Source organism: Zea mays, chromosome 9 (assembly GCF_902167145.1).
Source record: "Zea mays cultivar B73 chromosome 9, Zm-B73-REFERENCE-NAM-5.0, whole genome shotgun sequence".
Lineage (NCBI taxonomy): Eukaryota > Viridiplantae > Streptophyta > Magnoliopsida > Poales > Poaceae > Zea > Zea mays.
The window spans coordinates 27,532,901-27,555,854 of NC_050104.1; the positions used below are offsets into that span (position 1 = coordinate 27,532,901).

Below are 22,954 nucleotides of genomic sequence, written 5' to 3' on the forward strand. Positions count from 1 at the left end.
CCGAGCCGAGACTCCTTGGCAGCCCCTTCCCTAGGTTATCCGCTTTCACAGCCCAACCATGCTCTTCAGGTTTCCACGTACCAGGCCGACCCGCTTCTCTATTCCACCGGTTTTCCCCTGCCTTGCTCTTTTGCAGATTTGTCCAGGGAGATTGAGAATCTCTGCACGCCGGCTTCTGGGCTATGCGTGCGTGGGATGTGCTCAGCCGTAACGACCCGTCTCGAAATGTACCCGAGAGCCCCTGCAAGCCAGGTGGAGGAAGAGGTGGCGGGGGAGGGAGGGGCGCGGGAAGGAGGGGCGTCGGGGGAGAGAGGGGCGCAGGCAACATCAGCTGACCTGGTGTGTGCTCGTCACCGGCGAGTGGCGAAGGTCCCGGCGAAGCCCTCGGCACGTGGCGCGGGGTGGGGGTGGCGGTCGCCAGACGTCGCGCTGACCTGACGGTGTCCCCCGGGGATTGACCTCATATGTCCCTCCGTCTTTTTTTAAAAAAATTGATTATATCCCTTCTCCATGTAAAGATAGTCTACAATCGAATTTTACACCTGCACGGCATCCACTGGTTCGTAACGTTCGACGCAGTGTCTCTTCTATTAACCTGCGAGCACGCGTGGCGCCGGCGAGGCCACACGCAGCCCACCAGTAAGCCGCCACCGCCATGCGGCTCCCCTCCGGCGCACGCCTCGCGCTCCTGCTCGTCCGCCGCTCCCTCTCCTCCGCGTCCTCCTCCGCCGCCGCCCCCGCATCCCGCCTCTCGCGCGCGCACAGAGGTGAGCCCCGACAGACCCCACCCCACTAGGTCCTCGATTCTCCCGGTTCCTCGGGCGGGCCTCGCCTGGTCGCCCCGTGTTCCTCGGGCGCGCAAGCGATGATGCTGAGGCCGCCCGCGTTAGCGTGCTGCAAACTCTACATCTCCGAGGCCCGCAACTCGGGGGCGTTGCGTGCCATCGAGCACGCGGCGGCGGCGCTCCGCCCGTTGGCCGTGCTCGTCAACACCTTCGCCGACGACGCCTACAACCGGGTCGGGTACACGCTCGTGTCCCCCCTCGCGGGCGGCGCCGCCTCGCCGCCGCTGCGCTGCGCGGCGTTCCGCGTGGTCGCGGCCGCGATCGAGGCCGTCGACCTGGACGCCCACGCCGGCGCGCACCCGCGCCTCGGCGTCGTCGACCACATCGCCTTCCACCCTCTGGCCAGCGCCCGCCTCGAGGACGTCACCGCGCTCGCCAGGGCCGTGGCGGCGGACATCGGAGACAGGCTTCAAGGTCCGTTACCATTCATCCCTCCCAGACGCGAATTTACTGGAACCGGTAATTTTTTATAAAAAAATGATAATTAGAGTCTGATCTGATGGATTTGGCCTTGGTGCTCATCGTGCATCCCAACGTACGTACGTAGCAGTGCCGACGTACCTGTACGGCGCAGCTCACAGAGACGGCAGGACGCTGGCGTCCATCAGGAGGCAGCTGGGCTACTTCACGCCGACCTCCCCCGGCGGCGAGCAGTGGCACGGCGCGCCGGACTCGCTGCTGCCGGTGGCCCCGGACGCCGGGCCCCGGACGTCGTCCGCGTCCAATGGCGTGGTGGTGGTGGGCGCCACGCCGTGGGTGGACAACTACAACGTGCCCCTGGCCACGGCCGACGTCAGCGTCGCGAGGCGCATCGCGCGCGCGGTCAGCGAGCGCGGCGGCGGGCTCGCGTGCGTGCAGGCCATGGGGCTCGCGCACGGCGACGGCGCCACCGAGGTCGCCTGCAACCTACTTCACCCGGACGCGGTGGGCGCCGACCAGGTGCAGGAGAGGGTGAGCCGGCTCGCCGCCGGCCTCGGGGTCGGCGTCGGCCAGGGGTACTTCACCGACTTCTCGCGGGAGAAGGTCGTCGAGCTGTACTTGCAGGCCGCTCAAGCTGCCTGAGGCTTCTCGGCAGTGATAGATTGTTTATTGTTCAGAAAGCAGGGTAATGGAATAATCTACTACTGTGTATCTAGGAATCCAGCAGTTGTCAGCCATGGCACAAAAAAAAAAGTTGAGCTGCGAACAGTATGCAACCATCTCAATCTGGTATTCATAGCAATTATATATTGCCACAAAGAAAAAAGACTAGAGATTATACTACGTTGCAAGCCAGGTCCTTCCAAATCTCCAAGTAGCTGTAATTACAGAATACAATACGTCCAAGCTGAGCACATAGAAACGATACTCTAGACTGCAGGTAAAGTGAGATTGCCAATTTAATACAGGTGATACTAGGTGATCCTTGAATTCCAGAGCTGAAACCACCTGGGACTTGTTGCTGTGGTCTTTTTTATGATTTTATCGCACAGTTCATCGCTGGTTCTCCCTCCTGCGTGCGTAGCGGGTTCTGTCATTGTACCTCGGCCTGTCTGCTGCCCTCTGCGGCACGGGCTCCACCCTCCTCTGCCTCTCGGGAGTCCTCTGAACAATCTCACCGTTGACGAAGAGTTCAGCTGCCAGACAAAGGTGATGAGGGGCATTAGCACTTTTTTCCCCAAAATAAAGCAATTGTTCATAGTAACAGTTGTTTCATTTCATCCACGCTGATCTGTGTCCCCCCTTTCAAAGAGGTGCAGAACCGTTAAGAGAGGCCGATGTTGTTAGTCCATTGGCATTCAAAAGCAAGACATTGCCAGGATGATGTGGTTAATAACCGTAACAGACAGAACTACCGATGACAAACAGATAAATGCATTAACACACTGCAAGTAAAAATGCACAACTGCTGTAAACAGATGTCTCACTCCTACTGATCTGAGCCCCATTTCATTGAAACACAGAACCGATAGACATTGCCCACTAGGCTCCGTGCTTTACCAAGATGGACTAGTAAGTCCAGTGTGGTTGTGACTGGACGCTGGTTCAACACTTGAAGACAAAACATATAGAAGTCCCGTCTCTAGATTGGGCATGTAATGAGCTTGCTATGTCTCATCCCTACTGATCTGAACCCCATTTCATTGGGGTGCAGAACCGTTAGAGACACACTTGTTATCAGTCCATTAGCATTCAAAGCTGGGCATTGCCTACAAGGCTTCACAGCTTTGCCAAGATGGACTAGAACATCAACGGCATACGAAACAGCATTGAAATGGAACCATGTCTCAAGCCAATTCAACAATGAACCTAATGTCCCGTCTCATTCAAGTAGACTAGAAGAAAGTCCAGATATCATCCATAGGCATTTGAAGATTGAAATTGATGTTTTCATAACGAGATATGCCTTACAACAACCCATCCAATTTGCTAGACCAAATCTACTACAAGCACCGACATAAACCATGATATCACAAAATAAAACTATATCTGTGGGGCGAGAGAAGAAAGCTTACCTCCGTAGTCCTTGTATTCAGCATCAACATACGAATCCGGGAGCACAAAGAGAACACCAGGGAGCCCTGAGCATAAACAAACCGGCAACATCAGATACATAGCAGGCCGTCGAACTTAGCAGAAAGGACAGCAAAGTAATAATCGCATCATAGAGCATAGATGGAACGAACCCTCGAGCTTGTTAGATGTCTCCTCATCGATCTCGCACCCAAACCCGAAGTAGCGCTCGCACGAGACGTTGTAGATCTTCTTCTTCGCCTCCTCCTCGCTGCATCGCATATGAAAAAAAAATCAGACATTATTTTCCAGAACCACCCCTCTCGTTGGCTTCGGAAGGGCAACTACGGCAGCGCGCGATTGGTGCCTCGGAGGGTCGGAGGAGCAGGCGCCGTACGTACCTTCCAAGGACCTTGGCGAGGGTCTGGATGTAGCAGTCAATCATCTGCTGCTTGCTGGCGCCCTCCCCGCCGGGCTTGTCCATCACGATGAGCCAATGCTCGTAGTCGCACCCGGGGAACAGCGGCGCCATCTCCGTGGCCATGGGCGCGCGGTCCCCGCCCGCGCCAGACCGCGTCGAGACGTAGCCGTCCCCGCCAGGCCGCCGCGCCATCCCGCGCTGGAAGCCGAGGCGGGAGGCCGCCGCGACAACAGCCGGGCGCAACACCAGCGACTGCTCCGGGACAGCGCCGCGACGGAGGAGCGCGGAGAGGGAGGACGAGGAGGCGCGGCGGGAGAGGAGCCTCCGGGCGGCGGCGGCGGCCATGCTGGCAAAACCCTAGCGGGGAGGGTGGGGCAATAGGCAATGGTGGAACGGATTCGGAAACGGAGTATGTTTAAAAGCTGCGTGATGGACGAGGTTCCTGTTTGATCCAGCTTACTTTTTAGAGCAAATTTAGGACATGTTTTAGATCCAGCTTAGGGCTCGTTCGGTTCTACCAGAATAAGCCATGATTCATTTCAGCTCATCAAAATCTATATAAATTAAAAAAATAATCCGGTTAGAAATTAGTCCGGGGCTCCAATCCGGAACAATTGAACGGGGCCTTATTTTTTAGGTAGTGTTTGGTTGAAGAGTCAAGTAGAACGCAGTCGTTCTGTCCCAGTTTTGTTGCTGTTTGGTTACAAAGTAACTAGAACGGAATGACTCCAATTAGGGAATATTCTCCTCAGATCCGGAACCATTCCACTCCAAAAAATCAACCGGACGGAGCCGCTCCGTTCCCATCCCGCTCTCACAGTCACGCTCCGTTCCGTTCACTCTGCAACCAAACAAAAAACAGAGCCGCTCCGTTCCAGATTACCAAACACAGAACAGAGCGGCTCCGTTCCTAGAATCAGGGATGGAACGGCTCCGTTCTACTTGGCTCTTCAACCAAACACTACCTTAGAGCAATTTTAGGACATGATTGGTTTCATGAGGCTAAAAAATTACTAAAAATAGAACTTAAGATGGGATAGAATTTGACTTATTCCCTTTTAGTTTACATATTTAATAATCTAGAGACTAAAATAGACTAAAAGTGAGAGACTAAAGTATAGTCTCATAGAACCAAACAGTCCCTTAATAATATAGCCTGAGGTCTAGTTTGGGTACTCTATTATTGACCCAATCCACATGTATTGAGGTGGATTGTGGTGTAACTTAAACTAATTTATACCCTAATCCAGCTCAACACATGTGGATTGGGGTCAACACTAGAGTACCCAAACAAAGCCTGAAGTGTAATGTGTGAAGTTGTTGTCACATATAGTTAACCAAAAATATAGTCATATAACAATGCAGGTTGTATATTTAGGGAGTGTGTTTGGTTTTGAAAATTTATCAATTCTAGATAAGATGGTACATCATGAGTTTATTCCGCAAATTTAGTGGAACGAATTTATTTATCATGTTATTACTAATTATCAGCTTATGATGAATAGAACAGTGATTGATCAACTCATTATATTTTACAACTCAAACAAAAAGTGAGGAGTGAGATGATGATGGACTACCTTATTCCTCAAACTAAACACACCGTTAATGTTTGGCTCATATATTTCTCTCACATGTTGTGTTGGAGTCTCTGAGCAGCTTGCTTTCAGCTAGCTATTAGTGAGCGACTCGCTTTTCTTCTCTCTCAATTTCTCTTTCTTCCACATTACGATAAAATTGACGTGTCATGTCTTATGGTCTGCCTACATCATCTTATTATATTTGCTCTTATATAGATTAGTATATAATATGTGCTAACGCTACGATCTCGGGAGGGGTTAACGGTTGTGGTGACACGAGGGGAAGGATTAATGGTGGTGGCAGCGACACAAGCGAGGGAGAGAGGATGACAGGGATACAATGGAGGGGGAGGGTAGCTAGGGTCGCGAGTGAGGGATGATGAACGATCCAAATAATATTATCCATTGAATTTGATTAAGAAAGACGAGAGTTATTCGGTGATTTGAACCGTTGGTTTTGGTACCGTGTTAAGTCTAGGTGTATTTTTAGTGAAAATAATGGGTATGAGGGTGATTTGATTGAATGAGTTTTACAAAGTTTAAACTGATAGATTATATAGTAGTATATATAACCCTATTATAGGTTTGTTTACATAAATTATTACTAGTTGAGTCCCCGTGCGTTGCAAGGAAACATATAATATCATGATAATTTATATACAAAATGTGTCTTATATTGTTATAAAAGAATGTTTTATAATCCATTTGTGATCCTGGCAATACATAAATTTTGTTATTTTAATTTAGTTGTTTCACTACTACATTGCAACCATCAGTATCATGCATACTTCGATATATACCACGATTTGCATGGTCTCAATATTGGAGAGCACGTGCCACACCTGCCGGTAGAAGTTCCCTCGTACATCATCAGTCATCAGGCACACACCACCATACACGCTTGCTTAAACAAAAAGGCAAGTGTGTGTGTTTGCGAAGAGAATTAAAGACAGACCAGCACAAAAGCTACCCTGACGATGGCGAGTGGTCATTGTTGTCGGTCCTCCTTTGCGTCACCTCCGGCGTCGAGATGACGCCACAATCCTTGATATAGTAGTCATCGAACGCGCGCGACATGGCGAGTACCGATGACTCTTGGCTGGGTTGCCAAACGAAGTGCACCCCGGGCTCATCAGCGAGGTAATACACCTGGTCGTTGCACCACCAGATGTGCTACTCCTCTACATACATCTTGTTCGAGGACACTCACACAACGTCAGCAACGGTCGTCGTCCCAGCGCACAAGAATTCATGGCCGGTCAGTAGCAACTTACGTGGTAGGTTGGGCTTCAGGTGGATGATGAGCTGGACGACGTGATGGAGTCGTCGTTGGATGTGGTGCCTAGAACAACCCGAGAGTCGCCGGCGTTGGCGATGACCATGAGGTCCCCCTGTTTGACGATGGACAGTGCAGTGCAGCCGCTCTGGACCGTGTCCAAACGGCGGCTACACCGGAGCTTACCGTACACAGCGGCGCATGCGGCCACGTAGGACTGCTTCCAGAGGTCGAACTGGCAGTCGTCAAGCTTCTTCTCGTCGTCGATGAGCGACGCCAATGCTCGCCTCTTGCTTGTGGTGTTTGTTCGGGGTTTCCAAGTAAGAAACATGTATTCATCTTTGGCGTTGGTTTATGAAAATGACTCACAAGTCAGATCCATAGAAAAAATATTACGGAGAATAAATGTCACACATGCAAAACAGGAATTTAAGTTGAAAACATTATTCAAACAAAAGAAATTGCATGCAAGGCTCTTCTTTAAATACTACTCCCTGCATCCAAAAATATAATTCAAGAATTTTGGTGATACTTATCTACTACTAAAAGGGAAATAGGGTCAAACCTTTTCCTAAATGATTTTGGTGGTTGAATTGCCCAACACAAATAATTGGACTGACTAGTTTACTCTAGATTATAAGTTCTACAGGTGCCAAAAGGTTCAACGCAAACCAATAAAAAGTCTAAGATAGGGTTCAAAAGAAAGGAGCAAAAGAAAACTGAAGGCTGCCCTGGTCTGGTGCACCGGACTGTCTGGTGCACCACCCGACAGTGTCCGGTGCACCAGGGTGGATCTACTTGAACTCGCCACCTTCGGGTTTCTGGAAATGCCACTCCGTTATAATTCACCGGACTGTCCGGTGTGCCATGCGAAGTAACGGCTACAGCGCCAATGGTCGTCTGCAAAAGTAAACAGTGAAGCTACAGTATGCGGACAGCGCGTGTAGAGTCAAAGCAGGCGCCAGAAGGCGCATCGGATAGTGAACAGTGACTATCCGGTGGCCCCACTTGTCAGAGCTCCAACGGTCGAACCCTAACGGTTGGGTGACGTGGCTGGCGCACCGGACTGTCCGGTGCGCCCTTCGACAGCAGCCCTCCTCAACGGCCACTTTGGTGGTTGGGGATATAAATACCCCCAACCACCACACTTCAAGGCATCCAAGTTTTCAGCCATCACATTCAATACAAGAGCTCTAGACTTCACTCCAAGACACAAAAGCAAAGATCAAATCCTCTCCAAGTTCAAACACATTCCAAAGATTTAGTGGCTTGTGAGAGAGAGACATTTGTGTTCATTTGAGTTCTTGTTGCTTGGATCGCTTTTCTTCTTCCCCATTTTTTGTTCTCAACACCATTGTAATCAAAGCAAGAGACACCAATTGTGTGGTGGTCCTTGTGGGGACTAAGTGTCCCAATTGATTGAGGAGAAAAGCTCACTCGGTCTAAGTGACCGTTTGAGAGAGGGAAAGGGTTGAAAGAGACCCAGTCTTTGTGACCACCTCAACGGGGAGTAGGTTTGCAAGAACCGAACCTCGGTAAAACAAATCACCGGGTCACACTCTTCATTTGCTTGTGATTTGTTTTCGCCCTCTCTTTCGGACTCAACTTTATTTCTAATGCTAACCCCGGCTTGTAGTTGTGCTTAAAGTTTATAAATTTCAGATTTGCCTATTCACCCCCTCTCTAGGCGACTTTCAATTGGTATCAGAGCTTGGTACTTAATTAGAGCCTAACCGCTCGAAGTGATGTCGGGAGATCACGCCAAAAAGGAGATGGTGACCGGCGAGAAGCCCGCCACAAGCCACGGAAAGGCTCCATCGGCAGAGTCCGATAACAAGATGAAGGGATCCCCTTCACACAACAAGTCACAACGGAGCAGCGAGAAGAAAAATAAAATGAAGAAAGTGGTCTACTACGAGACCGACTCTTCGTCGCCATCCACCTTCGGCTCCGACACGTCGTCCGTCACTTCTAAGCACCATGAGCGCAAGAAGTTTAGTAAGATCCCCTTACGCTACCCTCGCATTTCTAAACGTACTTCATTACTTTCTGTCCCATTAGGCAAACCACCGTTTTTTTACGGTGAAGATTATTGTATGTGGAGTGATAAAATGAGGCATCATCTAACCTCACTCCACACTAGTATTTGGGATGTTATTGAGTTTGGAGCACAGGTACCATCCGTAGGGGATGAAGGATACGATTCGGACGAAGTTGCCCAAATCCGGCACTTCAACTCCCAAGCCACTACTATACTCCTCGCCTCTCTAAGTCTAGAGGAGTATAATAAGGTGCAAGGGTTGAAAAGTGCCAAAGAAATTTGGGACGTGCTCAAGACCGCGCACGAAGGAGATGAGGTGACCAAAATCACCAAGCGGGAAACGATCGAGGGGGAGCTCGGTCGATTCATGCTCAACCAAGGGAAGGAGACACAAGCCATGTACAATCGGCTCAAGACCTTGGTGAATCAAGTGCGCAACCTCGGGAGCACAAAATGGGATGACCATGAAATGGTCAAGGTTATTCTAAGATCACTCGTTTTTCTTAATCCTACACAAGTTCAATTAATCCATGGTGATCCTAGATATAAGCTAATGTCTCCTGAGGAGGTTATAGGAAAGTTTGTGAGCTTTGAATTGATGATCAAAGGCTCCAAACAAATCATCGAGCGAGGCGCCACCTCCACACCCGAGGTGCAACCCGTCGCATTCAAAGCGACGGAGGAGAAGAAAGAAGAGTCTACTTCAAGTAGGCTCCCCATCGACGCCTCCAAGATCGACAATGAGGAGATGGCGCTAATCATCAAAAGCTTTCGCCAAATCCTCAAGCAAAGGAGGGGGAAGGGCTACAAGCCCCGCTCCAAGAAAGTTTGCTACAAGTATGGTAAGACTGGTCATTTTATTGCTAAATGTCCATTATCAAGTGATAGTGACAGGGGTGATGACAAGAAGGGAAAGAGGAAGGAGAAAAAGAGATATTACAAGAAGAAGGGCGGCGATGCCCATGTATGCTGGGAGTGGGACTCCGATGAGAGCTCCACCGACTCCTCCTCCGACGAGGACGCTGCCAACATCACCGTCAACAAGGGTCTCCTCTTCCCCAATGTCGGCCACAAGTGCCTCATGGAAAAGGACGGCAAAAAGAAGAAGGTAAAATCTACAGCTTCTACTAAATATGCAACATCTAGTGATGAGGCTAACTCTAGTGATGATGAGGATGATTTGCTTACTCTTTTTGCCAACCTTAACATGCAACAAAAGGAGAAGTTGAACGAATTGACTAGTGCTATTCATGAGAAGGATGAACTTTTGGATAGCCAAGAGGACTTCCTTATTAAGGAAAATAAGAAGCATGTTAAAGTTAAAAATGCTTATGCTCAGGAAGTAGAAAAATGTGAAAAATTGACTAGTGAGCCAAGCACTTGCCATGATATTATTTCCAACCTTAGAAATGAGAATGCTAAATTAATTGATAAGATTGAGAGATTAAATGTTTGTGATGATTCTCTTGTCAAACTTAAAAATGATAATGGTAATTTGATTGCTAAGATTGACAAGTTGAATGAATCAATTGCTAGCCTTAAGATAGAAAATGATAAATTGATTACTAAGGCTAAAAATTTAAATGTTTGCAATGATATTGTTTCCAATCTTAGAAATGAAAATGTCATGTTACATGCTAAGATTGATGAATTAAATGTTTGCAAACCCTCTACATCTACCATTGAGCATGTTACTATTTGTACTAGATGTAGAGTCATTAATGTTGATGCTATCCATGCTCACCTAGCTTTAATTAAACAACAGAATGATCACATAGCTCAACTTAGTGCTAAAATTAATGAGCATGACTTAGAAAATGAAAAATTTAAATTTGCTAGAAGCATGCTCTATAATGGGAGACGCCCTGGCATTAAGGATGGCATTGGCTTCCAACAGGGAGACAACGTCAAGCTTAATGCCCCTAAGAAATTGTCTAATTTTGTTAAGGACAAAGCTCCCATGGTTAAGGATAATGAGGGCTATATTTTATATCCTTCGGGTTATCCCGAACACAAAATTAGGAGAATTCATTCTAGGAAGTCTCACTCTGGCTCTCATCATGCTTTTATGTATAAGAGTGAGGCATCTAGTTCTAGGCAATCCACTCATGTTAAATTGCCTAAAAGGAAATCTCCTACTGCATCAAATGAGCCTATTGTTTCATTTAAGACATTTGATGCTTCATATGTTTTAACTAACAAATCAGGCAAAGTAGTTGCCAAATATGTTAGGGCCAAACAAAAGGGCTCAAAGACTTGTGTTTGGGTACCCAAGGTGCTTGTTTCTAATGTCAAAGGACCCAAGACCGTTTGGGTACCTAAGAACAAGGCCTAAACTTGTTTTGTAGGTTTATGCATCTGGGGGCTCAAGTTGGATCATTGATAGCGGGTGCACAAACCATATGACTAGGGAGAAAAGGATGTTCTCCTCCTATGAGAAAAACCATGATCCTCAAAGAGCTATCACATTCGGGGATGGAAATCAAGGTTTGGTCAAAGGACTTGGTAAAATTGCTATATCACCTGACCATTCTATTTTTAATGTTTTTCTTGTAGATTCCTTAGATTATAACTTGCTTTCTGTTTCTCAATTATGCAAAATGGGTTACAACTGTCTTTTTACGGATATAGGTGTTACTGTCTTTAGAAGAAGTGATGATTCAGTAGCATTTAAGGGAGTATTAGAGGGTCAGCTATACTTAGTTGATTTTAATAGAGCTGAACTCGATACTTGCTTAATTGCTAAGACTAACATGGGTTGGCTCTGGCACCGTCGACTAGCCCACGTTGGGATGAAGAATCTTCACAAGCTTCTAAAGGGAGAACACATTTTGGGACTAAGAAATGTTCATTTTGAGAAAGACAGGGTTTGTAGCGCATGTCAAGCAGGGAAGCAAGTTGGTGTTCATCATCCACACAAGAACATCATGACGACCGACAGGCCGCTTGAGCTACTCCACATGGATTTATTCAGCCCGATCGCTTACATAAGCATCGGCGGGAGTAAGTATTGTCTTATAATTATGGATGATTATTCTCGCTTCACTTGGGTGTTCTTTTTGCAGGATAAATCTCAAACCCAAGAGACCTTAAAGAGATTCTTGAGACGGGCCCAAAATGAGTTCGGCTTGAGGATTAAAAAGATTAGAAGCGACAATGGAACGGAGTTCAAGAACTCTCAAATTGAAGGCTTTCTTGAGGATGAGGGCATCAAGCATGAGTTCTCTTCTCCCTACACGCCACAACAAAATGGTGTAGTGGAGAGGAAGAATAGAACTCTACTTGACATGGTGAGGACCATGCTTGATGAATACAAGACTTCGGATCGGTTTTGGGTGGAAGCAATCAACATCGCTTTCTACGCCATCAACCGTCTCTACCTTCACCGAATCCTCAAGAAGACATCATATGAACTCCTCACCGGTAAAAAGCCCAATGTTTCATATTTTAAAGTCTTTGGTAGCAAATGTTTTATTCTTGTTAAAAGAGGTAGAAAATCTAAATTTGCTCCTAAGACTGTAGAAGGCTTTTTACTTGGTTATGATTCAAACACAAGGGCATATAGATTCTTTAACAAGTCCACTAGACTAGTTGAAGTTTCTTGTGACATTGTGTTTGATGAGACTAACGGCTCTCAAGTGGAGCAAGTTGATCTTGATGAGCTAGATGATGAAGAGGCACCGTGCATCGCACTAAGAAACATGTCCATTGGGGATGTGTGTCCTAAGGAATCCGAAGAGCTTCCATAAGCACAAGATCAACCATCTTCCTCCATGCAAGCATCTCCACCTACCCAAGATGAGGATCAAGCTGAAGATGGTGAAAATGAAGATCAAGAGGAGCCACCTCAAGAGGGAGATGCCAATGATCAAGACAAGGAAGATGATGAGGGTCCAAGACCGCCACACCCAAGAGTCCACCAAGCGATACAAAGAGATCACCCCGTGAACTCCATCCTCGGCGATATTCATAAGGGGGTAACCACTCGATCTCGTGTTGCACATTTTTGTGAACATTACTCTTTTATGTCTTCTATTGAGCCATATAGGGTGGAAGACGCATTAAGGGATTTGAATTGGGTGTTGGCAATGCAAGAGGAACTCAACAACTTCACAAGGAATGAGGTATGGCATTTAGTTCCACGTCCTAACCAAAATGTTGTAGCAACCAAGTGGGTCTTCCGCAACAAGCAAGATGAGCATGGTGTGGTGACAAGGAACAAAGCCCAACTTGTGGCCAAAGGATATTCACAAGTCGAAGGTTTGGATTTCGATGAAACATATGCACCCGTAGCTAGGCTTGAGTCAATTCGCATATTACTTGCTTATGCTACTTACCATGGCTTTAAGCTTTACCAAATGGACATGAAAAGTGCCTTCCTCAATGGACCAATCAAGGAAGAGGTCTATGTTGAGCAACCTCCCGGCTTTGAAGATAGTGAGTACCCTAATCATGTTTACAAACTCTCTAAGGCGCTTTACGGACTCAAGTAAGCCCCAAGAGCATGGTATGAATGCCTAAGAGATTTCCTTATCGCTAATGGCTTCAAAGTCGGCAAAGCCGATCCTACTCTCTTTACTAAAACAATTGCAAATGATTTGTTTGTATGCCAAATTTATGTTGATGATATCTTATTTGGTTCTACTAACAAATCTACTTGTGAAGAGTTTAGTAGGATCATGATTCAAAAATTTGAGATGTCTATGATGGGGGAGTTGAAGTATTTTCTAGGATTTCAAGTCAAGCAACTCCAAGAAGGCACCTTCATCCGCCAAATGAAGTACATTCAAGACATACTCACTAAGTTTGGAATGAAGGATGCCAAGCCCATCAAGACACCCATGGGAACCAATGGGCATCTCGACCTCGATACGGGAGGTAAATCCGTAGATTAAAAGGTATACCGGTCGATAATAGGATCTTTACTCTATTTATGTGCATCTCTATCGGATATTATGCTTTCCGTATGCATGTGTGCAAGATTCCAAGCCGATCCTAAGGAAGTTCACCTTAGGGCCCTGAAGAGAATCTTGAGATATTTAGTTCATACACCTAAGTTTGGTCTTTGGTACCCCAAGGGATCCACTTTTGATTTAATAGGTTATTCAGATGCTGATTGGGCAGGGTGTAAAATTGATAGGAAGAGCACATCAGGGACTTGTCAGTTCTTTTGAAGATCCCTGGTGTCTTGGGCTTCAAAGAAACAAAACTCAGTAGCTCTTTCTAACGCCAAAGCTGAGTACATTGTCGTAGGCCATTGTTGCGCGCAATTGCTTTGGATGAGGCAAACCCTTAGGGACTATGGTTACAAACTAACCAAAGTTCCTCTCCTATGTGATAATGAGAGTGCAATCAGCATGGCGGATAATCCCGTTGAGCACAGCCGCACTAAGCACATAGTGAAAGGGAAATGTGCCCTTGGGCCATTTCTATAATGTTTTGGTGATTAAGTGTCCAACACATATTAAGTGAGTTGATTATGTGCCAAACAAGCAAGAAGTGCAAAACATGTAACAAGGTATGTTTCTAGACTTAGTACATTGTTTTGAGTACTAACATATATTGTCTAAGTGCTAGAAACAGAGAAAATAAGAGAAGAAAAGAAATGCAAAAGACTTGGCTTGGTACAGCCGAAGTCCAGCTCGGCTTGGCACACCGGAATGTCCGGTGGTGCACCGGACAGTGTCCGGTGCGCCAGGCCAGCCTCCGGTGAACAAGCCACTCTCGGGAAAAATCGGCGGTGTATGGCTATAATTCACCGGACTGTCCGGTGAGCCAACGGCCGCCAGCGCAACGGTCGGTCGCGCAATCCGCGGGCGACGCGTGGCCCGCGCCAACGGTCGGCATGGGGCACTGGACTGTCCGGTGTGCACCGAACAGTGTCCGGTGCGCCAACTGTCACAAATCTGCAACGGTCATCTGCGTTAGAATAGGAAGGAAATCGGCACCGGATTGTCTATAGTGACTGTCCGTTGGCACACCGGACTGTCTGGTGCGCCACCCGACAGAAGGCAAGGATGGCCTTCCTTGTTGGCCTCCAACAGCTCCTAGCTGCCTTGGGGCTATAAAAGGGACCCCTAGGCGCATGGAGGAGTCACCCCAAGCATTCAAGAAACATTGTAAGACTTTTAGACTCCAACTTCGCACATTTGATTCCTCGAGATAGTGACTTGAGCTCCATTTGAGTTGTGAACTCCGTGCTTTGTGTTTTGAGCTCAAGTTGTGACTTGTGTGCGTGATTGTGCTGTGATTTGAGTCTTGTGTGTGTTGCTCTTCCCTCCCTTACTTCCGTACATCTTTTGTGATCATCATTGTAAGGGCGAGAGGCTCCAAGTTGTGGAGATTCCTCGCAAACGGGAGAAAGACAAAGAAAGGAAAAACCGTGGTATTCAAGTTGATCATTGGATCATTTGAAAGGGGTTGAGTGCAACCCTCGTCCATTGGGACGCCACAACGTGGAAGTAGGCAAGTATTACTTGGCCGAACCACGGGATAAAATTGTGTGTCTCTTGTGTGCTTTACCTTTGATTATCTGTGTTCACAAGAGCTCGTTTCAAGCTACTTAGCCTTTCTAACTTTAATAACTAAGTTTTGTGGCTATTAGTGTTGAATTTCACAGGATCACCTATTCACCCCCCTCTAGGTGCTCTCAATTGGTATCAGAGCCGTTCTCTTCACGTAAGGGACTAATCGCCCGAAGAGATGGATCCTAAGGGAAAGGGGATGGTGGTCAACGACAAGGAAAAGGAGTCCTTCCTCAACGAGCCTAGAGACGACAAGCCAATCGACTCAGGCTTGAGTCATAAGAAAAGAGATGGAAAGAAGAAGAGGCGCATCAAGAAGATCATCTACTACGACAGTGATGTCTCGTCTTCTTCAGCACACGACATCTCCTCTTCTCTACTACTCTATAAGAATGCAATGTAGACCATCCGTGCACCATGTTCTGCCCCCTCTCCCCACCCCACGCGCGCAATAGCCGCGGGTCCGTGATGCCCGCCGCCCGGTGTCCGCGTCCGTGATGCCCGCCGCCCTGTGTCCGCGTCCGTGATGCTCGTCGCCCCACCTTCCTGCTCTGCTCCCCCACTGCCCCTCCCACGATTGACTCTGATACCTCGCTTGCTGCCGATTTCGCCACCTCCACTAGAGATGCATGCGTGCTGCACAACAACACCGCCGAGTCCAGAGCGACAACGGGGCACCCCTCGAGATCCCCCATGCCCTACCACCAAGGAGGACTGTCGCACCTAATGTGGCTTCTCCTCGTCGATTCTCTGTGAGGACAACTCGCTGGACTCAAGTTGCGGCGACGAGGCCGATGCGCTGCCGCGGTGATCCCCGCCGCCGTCCTCCCCGCCCAACACGCGATGCGCTGAGATAGCCGCTCCCCGACTCGCAAGTCCATCGCCGTGTCATCATCCCCGCGCCCGTCGTCATCCCTCCGCGTGCTCTGCGACCACAAGACCACCACAACTGGCGCCACTGCTTCCTAGGAGGAGGGGGTTGTCCCTGACTCCCGCTACCTCTCCGCAGTTCTCGCAGCCTGCTCCCGCCTGGAGTCACCTTCCCCCAGACTCTACATCTAGGTGGTATGTCGTCATGTGGCAGCAAAATCATGGTGGTTATTTGCAGGCCGATGTGTTTGATCTGGTGGGATTGCCCATGATTGAGAACGCTCTGGCCGGATTCAACACCTCCCTTGTATACTATGGCCAGCTACTACTACTGATCCAAGTAGTCTGTTTCGTGTTCTCTGCTCCTAGGTTCCTGATGCTTTGTATGTGTGTCCGATGCTCTACTAGAGTGGATTATTCTATTTGAATCAGTTAATTGCTATCCTTTCTGAAAAATACGTCAAGCCTTTTTGCAAGAGGGGGATACATTCTCCCCTATTTATAATGACTGATTGTACTAATGTATTTGAGAAATTGTATGGTGAGATTCAAATATTATACAAGGCATGTTGCAGAGTTTTATCTTTGGACTGTTACTTCTCTGTTACTCTGAATTAAGCAGCATCTCTCTATTCTTACCAGAAAAGAAATTTTAGAGGATAACATGAGTTTTCTTTTCTCTTGTTAGATAGGCTCATGTTTCCATACTCACTAAAAGGAAGAGTGTAGTCTCTTGTGCAGTTGCTTGTCAAACTTGAAGAGATATATATATGCAAAGAGATTGTTATGAAATCAGAGTTTTCTGCAAAACCACTTTTCCTGTGTCCTTAAAGCAGGTTATGGTGCTCTCTTCAATCCTTACATGTTTTGTTTCCTTTTTCTTTTGATAATCTTATGTAATTTATATATACTTTTCTATCTCTGTCGTAACTTGTATTTGGGAAGTGCCACTTTTAAAACAAAGAAAACCAAGAAAACTTATCAGATAGTACTGAAAATTGTGGCTGCCTTTTCAACCAATAATACATGTAAACCAAGAACAAGCTTGTCAATTTATTAATTTTGTGACATCTATCTTTAACCTGCTTTGTGGTTCTCCATCTATTTTTTATGGTAACTTGATTGTACTCCTTCTGCACATCTGTCCATATATGGTTTCGCTTAGCACATTAAACTAAAATCTTATTTATTGGTTATGGTATCCTCCTGTTTAATACTGGTATGGATGTATATATATCATATGTGATCTAGAATGCATGTCTGAGCATATTGGTTTGGAAATTCCATATTGTCTCTAACTTGTCCTAATAGTATTCAGTTAGAAAAAAAATGTGTGCCATATATATGAAAGGAACACATGTGGGAAGGTTCATGTTTATGTAATGACCCATGATGTCCAGATCATTGCACATTGGATCAAAATTTAGCTCGGTAATTCTCCACATTAGTATTTTTAGAGGCCAGTCAGTCTAGCACCAACAGCCAATACACCAAGCAGAATCAAAGTTGTCCCAGTTCAGTGGTATTCGTCAATTAAAAGCATCGATGAATTAGCAATAATTACTCTAGGAAGGGATGAGTTAGAATTTTGAATCAGACAACAGGGATGATGGAAACAGATCGCGGACAAGAGCTCACTCGACTCACATTCTATTTATCCAAGAATTCTTTTTTGTGTTTCTTATTTTCATTTGGTTAAGTACCTTTGTGTTTCTCTAAAATGGGTTCAGGTTCTTTCTTCTAGCCCATGCTGCAGTCTATCCTTTTTTTGTTTTCTTTTTGTTCTTTGAAAACAACAGACAAGAACAGTTTGTCTTGTCTACCGCCGTGACTTTTTCTACTGAAACATTATTAGGTGCGTTCACTGTTGGTGTGCGGTTTGCCAATAATGTGCATGGAGGGATACAGTTTATTGACGGGGCAAGAATGAGTTCTTGCCAGTGAGGTGCTAGCTTTCACCCTTCTCTCTCCATTAAACTATTTTAGCCAGCTGTAGAAATTCTGCCTGTATTTTTCTAAGGTGCAATCAATTGAAAGACTAGCAAACTAGCCATGTAGCCATGCTTTATTCTTGTTCTTGTCTTGTTTTCCTTATGTATTAATTCCTTAATTTGTAATGCACATGATGAAGGCTGATATCTAGGCAATCTCTCTTAAGCTTTGGTAAGCTTACATACTTTTGCTATGGATCCTTTCGAATCAGTTACAAGGTAACACTTTTTTGCCTTGCATGTCGGCATTGTGCACAACTTAATGGTACGTACCTAGACGAACTTCTAATCACCACGGTTACTTTTTTAGTGGAACCATAAACTGCTATACTGTTTTGATCAAATTGGTGTTGTCAGCATTGTATGGCTGCAATTAAAAGTTGAAGTTCGTATTGAAGTGATTGGCATGTTAATTTGACGTGCAATCTAAAATTTACCTAAAAGTCACACTGTCACGTGGATGATCTCCAGAGATGGTACAAAGAAACATGATATCATGTTACTCTAAACTGTAATTTAAATATGGTCCTCATGTTTTCCTGTTAGCAGGTGTTCCAATTGAAGTCATCCAGAGAGCTGACATTGTTTTGGAGGACATTCATTCCAAGAAACCTACAAGGCGTGTGATCAGTGAGAAATTACCAACAACAGACAAGAGGAGTACCAAGTGTATGACTTGGTGTGCAATGATATTTAACGACAAAGAATATCTATTCTGATGTTACATATAGACTGATGGAAAATATGGTAATGGTGCTGCTCTAAATAGTTGTTTCTGTAGGATTACGGGGAGGCTACACTAGCGCAAAACAAAATTTTCTACCCCATAATACCAAGAACTACTGCGATTATAGGTCATGGAATTACCACTAGACGCGCAGAGCAGCGGAAGACGTCTCGATGTAGACGAACGCGTCGAGCAGTGCCGTACAGTCGCCGGCGTCCTTCACGTCCTCGCACGGTTCGTCCAAGTGCTCCAGATGCAGCACCTCCGAGGTATCCACACGTACAGGGAGGAAGCGCCGCGTACCGAACTGCTAGGTTCGCGACGGCGGCTTGGCGAGGGCGAGAGGTGGGCGGCGGCTGTTAGTTCGCAGGTGGCGAATTAGGTTATCCTTAACCGCGCCCTCGCCCCACAATATATAGGCGTTATGGTGGGCTTCTGACGCCGAGGCCCATCATTAACCCTAAAGCCCAGTCTAATTTCGGATCTAATCCGAATTAGGCTTCCTTCCCCTTAAGTGTGTGACCCTATAGGTTCACGTACAAATAGACATAGGCCGAGTACTCTTACTTGGCCCAATAATTGACAGCGGCCTCTAGCAAGACATGTCAACTCCTATGTGTACGTAAAGATCATATCAGACGAACCATTGCGACATTACGTACATGCTGTTCCCTTTGTCTCACGATATTTGGTCTGGCTCTAAGTTGACCTCTCTTTCTCGATACTGTGAATTGGAATCCTTTCAATGGTTAACTCTTAACCCTAGCACGGCCATGCATTTCTTGATCCAATCACTCGAGGGGCCCAGAGATATCTCTCTCACAAAGAGAGGGACAAATTCCATCTTGACTGACCATGCCTCATAGCATGCTTCCTGACAAACCCAAAACTACCTTTATAACTACCCAGTTACGGGATAGCGTTTGATAGTCCCTAAGTAAGTCAATTCACATCTTGAGAACATGCGACAATCTCAGGTCTAAGGATACAGTATTCATGTTGCAAGAAGAGAACTATATTACAATATCTCACGTTGGGTCGGTCCAGCCTCATGTCATACATGCGCCCACATTATTAGTTTAACATCTCCATGTTCATGACTTGTGAAATGTAGTCATCAACTAATACATGTGCTAGTCATCGACTCTGACTAGGGACATCATTTAGAATAACCATATAAGTAAAGAATCTCACAAACAATTCACATAATTGCTAATCAATACAAGGTGCCTTCCATGGATATTCAATTAAGCAATATATATATCATGGATACAAAGAAATATGCTCATCTCTATGATTATCTCTAGGGCATATTTCTAACAGTCTCCCACTTGCACTAGAGTTAATCTAGAAGATATCTAATACCCATAGATCTCACGTGTGCCTCATGCTTAGGTTGTGGAAGAGGTTTTGTCAAAGGATCAGCAACATTCAAATCCGTATGTATTTTGCATATCTTTATCTCACCCCGCCTAATGAATTCCCGTATGAGGTGAAACTTCCGCAGTACGTGTTTGTTTTTCTGGTGGTTCCTTGGCTCCTTAGCTTGCGCAATAGCCCCATTGTTGTCACAGTAGAGGTTCAATGGGCTAGATGCATTAGGAAACACACCAAGCTCGATGAGGAACTTCCTTATCCAAACACCTTCCTTCGCAGATTCAGAAGCTGCAATGTACTCGGCTTCTGTTGTAGAATCAGTCACAGTCTCCTGTTTGGAACTCTTCCAACTAACAGCACCACCATTTATTGTGAACACAAAACCTGATTGCGATTTTAACTCGTCTGGGTCAGTTTGGAAGCTAGCATCGGTGTAACCAGTTACAACGAGCTCCTCCTTACCCCCATATACCAGGAACATATCTTTAGTCCTTCTTAAGTACTTAAGAATGCCTTTTACCGCTGTCCAGTGATCCTCACCTGGATCAGCCTGGTATCTACTCGTAGCACTTATAGCGTATGAAACATCTGGGCGTGTACTTATCATGGCATACATGATTGAACCAATTGCTGAGGCGTATGGTACCTTACTCATGCGCTCCCGCTCATTAGCCGTTGCAGGACATTGCATCTGGCTAAGGTGTTTACCATGTGACATAGGTATGAACCCTTTCTTGGACTGTTCCATGTTGAACCGTTTCAAAACCTTGTCAATGTACGTATCTTGACTTAATCCTATAAGCCTCTTCGACCTATCTCTATAGATCCTTATGCCCAAAATATATGCTGCTTCCCCTAAGTCCTTCATAGAAAAACTCTTTTTCAGTGAAGCCTTGACGGACTCCAGCATAGGAATGTCATTCCCAATCAATAATATGTCATCCACATACAAGATCAGAAATACAACAGCGCTCCCACTTTCCTTCTTGTAAACACAAGCTTCTTCTTCATTCTGATGAAAACCAAGCCCTTTGATCACTTCATCAAAACGAATGTTCCAACTCCGAGATGCTTGCTTCAACCCATAAATGGATTTCTGAAGTTTGCATATCTTTCCAGCATTGATCGGATCGACAAAACCCTCGGGCTATATCATATACACGTCCTCATCTAGGTTTCCATTAAGGAAAGCTGTTTTGACATCCATCTGCCAAATCTCATAATCGAAATATGCGGCAATAGCTAGAATGATCCGAATAGATTTAAGCATCGCTACTGGCGAGAATGTCTCGTCATAGTCAACTCCTTGAACTTGTCGAAAACCCTTTGCAACAAGTCGAGCCTTATAGATGTGAACATTTCCATCCATGTCTTTCTTCTTCTTATAGATCCATTTGCATTCTATAGGTCTAACACCATCAGGCGGGTCAACCAAGTTCCAAACTTGATTTTCTCCCATGGAATCTATCTCAGATCTCATGGCGACATGCCATTTCTCGGAATCTGGGTCCATCATCGCTTCTGAATATGTTGCAGGTTCGTCGTTGTCTAACAACAACACTTCCCCATTGCCCAACAATAGCACTTCTCCTCGTGCCTCGCGAAGCCTTGCTGACCTTCGTGGTTGTGGTGGTGATTCTCTTACCATAGACGTCTCAACTTGTTCTGCTACATTAGCATCACTTGTTGAATCTTGTCCCACTGGCTCATCCTGAACTTCTTCAAGATACACCTTTTGTTTACTTTTCTCTCTTTTGAGAAACTCTTTCTCTAAGAACACACCGTTCCGGGCGACAAACACTTTGCCCTCTGACCGGTGGTAAAAGTAATATCCTAAAGTTTCCTTTGGATATCCCACGAATATGCACTTGTCCGATTTTGGAGTGAGTTTATCCGACTGTAGTCGCTTGACGTAAACCTCACAACCCCAAATCTTCAGAAAAGACAAGCTGGGAGTCTTCCCAGTCCACATCTCATATGGTGTCTTAACTACGGACTTAGACGGTACCCTATTTAGTGTGAAAGCTGCTGTTTCTAGAGCGTATCCCCAAAACGACAAAGGTAGGTCCGACTGGCTCATCATTGATCGAACCATATCCAATAAAGTCCGATTACGTCGCTCAGACACGCCATTCCTCTGAGGCGTTCCAGGCGGCGTAAGCTGTGGAACAATTCCACAACTCTTTAGATGATTGCTAAACTCATGACTCAAATATTCACCACCACGATCTGATCGCAGTGCTTTAATTTTCTTGCCACGCTGATTTTCTACTTCATTCTGAAACTCTTTGAACTTTTCTAAGGATTCAGACTTGTGTTTCATTAAGTAGACATACCCATATCTACTAAAATCATCAGTGAAGGTTATGAAGTATTGGAATCCTCCCCTAGCTGTCGTACTCATTGGTCCGCACACATCAGTATGTATGAGTTCCAATAAATCTAACGTCCTCTCCGGTAAACCCGTGAAGGGCGCCTTGGTCATCTTACCAAGTAAGCAAGCTTCACATGTCTCGTATGATTCAAAATCAAACGAAGTTAAAAGCCCATCAGAATGAAGCTTCTTCATGCGATTCTCACTTATATGACCCAAACGACAGTGCCACATGTAGGTAGGACTTAAATCATTAGGCCGAGGCCTTTTAGCACTAATATTACAGATAGGTGCATCATCAAGATTTAAAATGAATAACCCATTCATAATGGATGCAAAAGCCACAAACATGTCATTCTTAGAGATCACACAACCATTGTTTTCACTCGCAAATGAATAACCATCCTTCATCAAACATGAAGGAGACATAATGTTTCG

The 22,954-nt window shown here is 45.9% G+C and overlaps 2 protein-coding genes across 5 annotated transcripts; one reads left to right on the forward strand and one right to left on the reverse strand.

Annotated features, from left to right (window-relative positions):
• The first annotated feature begins 528 nt into the window (after positions 1-528).
• On the forward strand, positions 529-2,084 carry LOC100281844 (formiminotransferase-like). Of its 4 annotated transcripts, none has more exons than XM_008660361.4 (2): positions 529-1,304; positions 1,393-2,050. In XM_008660361.4, the coding sequence occupies exons 1-2, from the start codon at positions 866-868 to the stop codon at positions 1,905-1,907; spliced, it is 954 nt and encodes a 317-aa protein (XP_008658583.1). In that variant the 5' UTR covers positions 529-865; the 3' UTR covers positions 1,908-2,050. The 4 variants fall into 4 exon arrangements, with proteins under 4 accessions (XP_008658583.1, XP_008658584.1, XP_008658585.1 ...); XM_008660362.4 differs by having other exon boundaries at positions 1,396-2,050; XM_008660363.4 differs by having other exon boundaries at positions 534-1,259; positions 1,393-2,084.
• Positions 2,036-4,136, reverse strand: LOC100283838 (DAG protein). Its single transcript, NM_001156736.1, has 4 exons — positions 3,740-4,136; positions 3,512-3,609; positions 3,341-3,406; positions 2,036-2,461 (listed from the first exon to the last, which is right to left on the reverse strand). The coding sequence occupies exons 1-4, from the start codon at positions 4,102-4,104 to the stop codon at positions 2,319-2,321; spliced, it is 672 nt and encodes a 223-aa protein (NP_001150208.1). The 5' UTR covers positions 4,105-4,136; the 3' UTR covers positions 2,036-2,318.
• Between the last annotated feature and the right edge of the window lie 18,818 nt (positions 4,137-22,954).